This window comes from Formica exsecta, unplaced genomic scaffold (assembly GCF_003651465.1).
Source record: "Formica exsecta isolate Colony F162 unplaced genomic scaffold, ASM365146v1 scaffold120, whole genome shotgun sequence".
NCBI classification, from domain to species: domain Eukaryota; kingdom Metazoa; phylum Arthropoda; class Insecta; order Hymenoptera; family Formicidae; genus Formica; species Formica exsecta.
In genome coordinates, this window is record NW_021848537.1 from 212,379 (window position 1) to 217,870 (window position 5,492).

At 36.9% G+C, this 5,492-nt stretch overlaps 1 protein-coding gene across 1 annotated transcript in view; it reads left to right on the forward strand.

The window, feature by feature from the left end:
- Positions 1 to 507: 507 nt before the first annotated feature.
- Positions 508 to 5,492, forward strand: part of LOC115243355 (transcription factor Sox-19b) — a 33,054-nt gene continuing 28,069 nt past the window's right edge. The window contains exons 1-2 of the mRNA XM_029820275.1: positions 508 to 899; positions 4,056 to 4,327. Of these exons, the coding sequence (XP_029676135.1) occupies positions 895 to 899; positions 4,056 to 4,327 (277 nt within the window). The 5' untranslated portion in view covers positions 508 to 894. The remainder of the gene's footprint in view (positions 900 to 4,055; positions 4,328 to 5,492) is intronic.

Consider the following 5,492-nt stretch of genomic DNA (forward strand, 5'->3'; position numbering starts at 1 on the left):
AATAATAATATCAATGAAACGGATATGATATCTCCAGTATACGCAACTTCCTACGTTTGCCTTATCATTTTCAACTTGTTGACTCTTCTCAGCTAGAGACAAATCCCGAAGACGTTAACCGATAAAACGAGAAAAATGATTTCCAAACACTTGGAGCACGATTATCGCTTGGCGAGAGGGACTGTTTGGCGTCCAAGGGATGCCTCGTGGCACCTCGTGATCACACGACGCAGGCCCATCGAGAAAGGTCGGCGCACGTAGCCAAAGAGAGACAAGCCGAGGAACAGACCGACCGTACATGTAACCGACCTTACTGGCCTTTATTGACAATTTTGCCACTCAGGCCAATCAGAATACCGAGAACGCTTCCACCGCGCGATGCGACCGCCTCCCAGAATGTACCATTGGCTTATACCAGTCGGTTACCATGGTCACGCGAACGTGCGTACAAGAGGGGGTCTCGTGAACGCCGCTGACTCAGATCCGATCCACGGACCCGATGGCATTCCAAAACTGACAGCCGCGAGATAAGACCGAGCCAGTGCCAGTCTCCGTTTCTTACCGTCGCGACCACCAGAGATTCCGAATTGGCAACGAAAACGTGTCGCGAGTCTCAACGTCAACAGGACGAAGTCGAGTATCAGTATCGTGTCGCGTGACGATCGCAATGTACGAGAGAACTGACAGAAGAACTGGGACCAGGTGTGACATGACAGTGAATCGAGGACCCTGATCTAATTATGTGCATGACCAATTAAAGCAGTGCAGTGACCCTTTTCTTTAAATATTGTCGCGTTCACCTTGTGATTAAGTTGTTAAGCTTCGCGAGACGAAAGTCTCAATCACGGCAGCAAAATTGAGCTGGATTTGCACCAACGGGCCGCCGGCCACTTTATGAGGTGAGTTCATGAGAAAAAGAAGTGAGCGAGAGCACGATTAGGATCGGAGAGAGATTTTAGAGTTGGAGATTTCTCGAATCTTTCACGAAAGTGGCCTAAAAGTTTAACGTCAACATCAAAATCTCTTTTGACAAATCGAACGCTTCATAGAATCAAGGCTATTGTAATGTCATAATCTCAAAATCACGTGTTTTCCTCCAAAAGAGCTTTATGTGTCAAATTATGAGAAAAAATTTCTTCAAGATAATATGCTTAAATTTTATTAACAATGATCTTGATCAATTGAATAAAACATCTTCCCAGAGATCAGAGAGTGAATTTATCATTACTTCTTGAGCACAAAATCTTGATACTTTTTGAACTAGAAAATATAATATAGTTTGTGTTGTGCAATTATACACATACACACACGCATATAAATGATGACAATTTAAACTTGTGACTTGAATAGTGAAAACTATCACATCGTATATTCTTAATCATCAAGAAAACATCCATGTTTAATTTACAACACTGAGTGACTTTAATACAGTAAAAATTAATCTATAACTCCGTAAATAAAATTCTAAAAATGCATAATATAAAACTATTGTACGTATAAAACTCTTAAAAAAACACTATTTTAACAATTACGATTGAAATCATGGAAATATCAATGATAATATCTTTAAATAGAAATTATATATACTCGTATTTTTTTAATAGCGTCTATAAATTATATCTAAGAGAAAAAAGAATTTATTAAAAAACATTAGATTCGGCGTATTTGTTATAATAAAATGATGTATGTTAACAGCTATTTTGATCATCTCAATTTTGTTAGATTTTTATTACTAATTAATATTGCTACCGATTATAAAATTATATATATATTATATTAATTATATATCGCTTTAAATATCCAACATCTTAAGCTTGATTAATCAAAAAAAGTGAAAATACTCTATCGTGTAATTGACATATTTTTAATATTTTTAAAGATATATTAATCCTATATTTAACATTAATATCATGAAATATATTGAAAATTTTATGCAGAATGATTATCTCCAAATTTTATCAATATTAATAACATAAAAAGTTATGCAAGTAATCAAAGTCTAAGATTACAGTCTTATCAAAGTCTTAGATTACAATTTTTCTTTCTTTTAGGATTGACAATTATATTGTTAGCTCTTTTGTGTTAAAGAGATAAAGTTTTCATCCATTTTTATTAATCAATTATCTTTAATTACATCTTCTTTAATTTATCTATAAATAAAAACAGATTTTAAAATACAAAACAACCGCGCGTGTAATTTATAGCGTCCAAGAAAATCCTTTGCTGCAAAATAAATACTGTTCGCTTAAATCAAAGGATTAATTAATTCAAGCTTGAAAACATTATTTACTTTAATTATATCACGTAATTAATAACTTAAAGAAAAAGTTTGATTAAATGACGAATATGTCATCTTTCTATGAATTGTAAAATTTCTCATGATAAAATTGTCGTTCAACTTATAAATTCCTGAAACACGAATTTAATAATTCACGATTGCGCTAAATTTATTCGAATATTTTAAAATGTGAACGGAGCAGATCTAACGCAATTGTGTGTCAAATTTAATACTATTCATCGCAAAATAGCAAACTTTCGATCGTTTATATATTACCTATGTGAGATTTTTTTCCACAAATAAACGCGACGAGACAACAAACTCTTTGGATCTTTTATATATTACATACAAAGTTTTTCCACAAATAAACGCTCTATTGTCAAAATAGGCAATAAATTGCGGCTTGCTGTGCATCCCCGGCTCTCTATCGGTGACCCGTACCTAAACATTCAATTAGCACTTCCTAATCCCCCGTCGCTTGGGTTGTCAACAGCCATTACTTCCAGCATCTTCTCGGTCTCAGTGAGCTACCCCCAAGAGAAGGACAGAGAAAGAAAGAGAGAGAGAGAGAAAAGGAGGAGTATTCTCAGAGAGCACCCCAAACACCACGATGATGACGGGGTGGGTTGTTCCACCCCTTGCAACTTCGCCTAACCGACGTATCTATTAATCCGTCCTGAATGACACTCGAGGGTGGCATTCGCTCTCTCGTTGTCCCCCTCCTCCTCCGCACGGGGGGCGACCCGGGCCTTACAAAATCGTAACTACCGCTCCCCCTCTCTCTTTAGACCCTCCGACCACTACAAGTTTTTTTTAACGAACGCTCAAGGAGATTCAACACGATAATTGTATTAGTTCGAGAAGCTAGAATTGTCGGAGTAAGAAGAAGAGAGAAAGAGAGAAAGAGAGAAAGAGAGATTGAGAGAGAAGAGAAAAAGCGAGGGAGGGAAGTGAGTCGTTTGGCGCACCCTTTGCCGCAGGGATGACGTTTAGAGTAGAGGATGAAGAACGAGAGAACGCACGAAACGTGCCGAGATTGGTTAATGGCTTTGATACGAAGAAAAGGATAAGATTAATTTGCTTATGAATTGCGGAGCAAACGAATAAGCAATTATGTACCGTCGACGCTGCGAGAAAAGGGCCCGCGCTCGTCTCATTCGACCCCCCACGAAGCTTTTACGATGATACAGTTGCGGTTCACCGATTGATTCGCTGGCTCTCATAATTGCTCGCACAAGAGAAAGCAAGAAAATGAGAAAGTGACGTGTGTGTACGTGTGTCGCTTGCTGATATGATAATTATCGTGAAAGATATATATTTTTTGTTATTTAAAGTATTAGAATTTTAAAAAGAGAAAAGTTATCGCTAAAAATTTATTTACTGTTTTTGTATTATCAGATTACAAGATAGTAAAAATTTGTATAGGTCATAAAACTAACGAGGCACAAAATTTTAAATTTGTTTTAAAAATTTCGGAAACGAATGTTAGTTATAAACATTAGAAAAGAAATAATATATAATTGAAATTAACACATCTAATACGCACAATTATATATAATACCAATTAATATCTCTTGCCCTGTGAAACAAATTTTGAACGTCAATCGGCGATTATTCTCGATAAAAAAGGTTTGAAAATAAAAGCCACTTAGTGACAGCTTCGATTATTCTCTCCGACCTTAACCGAACATTCTTAAGCCCCGCGGGATTAATGCATGATCCCTGGATTGACCGGGGCTAACAGGGGTCGCTAATTGGTAGCTGTCTTTAATTACAGAGCCGGCGGCAACATGTGCGACGGCTCCTTCACGGAGACCCTGCGTAGTATGCAGGGCATGACGGGAGCATCGCCACCGGGTGGTGCCGGTGTCGGTGTCGGTCCTATGGGGGTCGGCCTCAACAGCCCGCTCGGCCCGGGTGGCAAGAAAGTGCAAGTCGAGCACATTAAACGGCCCATGAACGCCTTCATGGTCTGGTCACGGCTACAGCGACGGAAGATTGCTCAAGAAAATCCCAAGATGCACAACAGCGAAATCTCCAAACGGCTCGGTAAGCGAACGTCAGATTTCTCAAATAATTCACAGTTGGAAAATTTATGTTTTCTTATTAAAAATTATGCCGGTTAAATTTTTATGTTGAATATTTAACACATTTATGTGCTAATTTAAGAGAAAACAATATTTATTTTATTCTATAATAAAAGTGAGACTGACTACAGACTGTCAATAAGGTTTTTTCTTAATTAATTTTGTCATTAAAAATATGTTAATTTCACTCAAAATTTATTTCAAGTTACTATGAAGTTTACATTCATTTTGTGTTCAAATATTAACATAATATAGTGTCACCATTTAATATATCCATATTATGTTAAATTAACACAACAATTTTGGGATATCCCGTTTGGGATATGCAATATATGTTAAATTTAAGCCAAATTTTCCAACTGTGTGTGTGTTTATCGTTCTATTCTCACGAATGTTTCTCAATAATATAAATTACATCTTTCGAGATATCTCTACATTTTTTTAGATTCTGAAAGATCATAAAGTCATCAAATTTTCCGATCATTTATTTCCAAGAAAATCTTAGATTTTAATATTCTTATTATATTCATCGTCTTAATATAAATTCAAGATTAAAAAGATAATCTTTTTTTTTAATAAAAACATAATTTTTCAAGATATAATGATGATCGCATATCTATCGTTTTGCGAAAACGTTTACCGAAATACAATTTACTCGCGATTTTGCAACTCATCGTCTCTCGTAGTGGATAATTCATCGAATAGTCGGAAGTATCATTCTTTTGCGATATATATATATGTACGTATTCTCTTCTATCATTTTTTTTTTTTTTTTATGATCGACTTCGCACACATGTCGCGTGATTTAGCGTTGATGAAGAGAGAGAGAGAAAGAAAGATATTTCGTCTAGTATTTCTGTTAAATACCTCACAGTCGAGATCAACAAAGGATCTTCCGCAACTCCCTCGAGCTCCTTTATCTGTCATTTTCTCCTCGTCTCGCACCCTCTATCCCCTATTTTTCGTTTCCCCGGCGACGACGAATAAGGGAAGCGTCTCCTCCTCCTTTCTCCTCTTCCTCCGCCACCTTCTTCCCCGGTAAAAATGATGCGCACGCTCGAACCTTCGATGTACCACCCCCTTTCTATTTTCCATCTTTCTACCCTCCCCCCCCCCCCCCCCCCCCC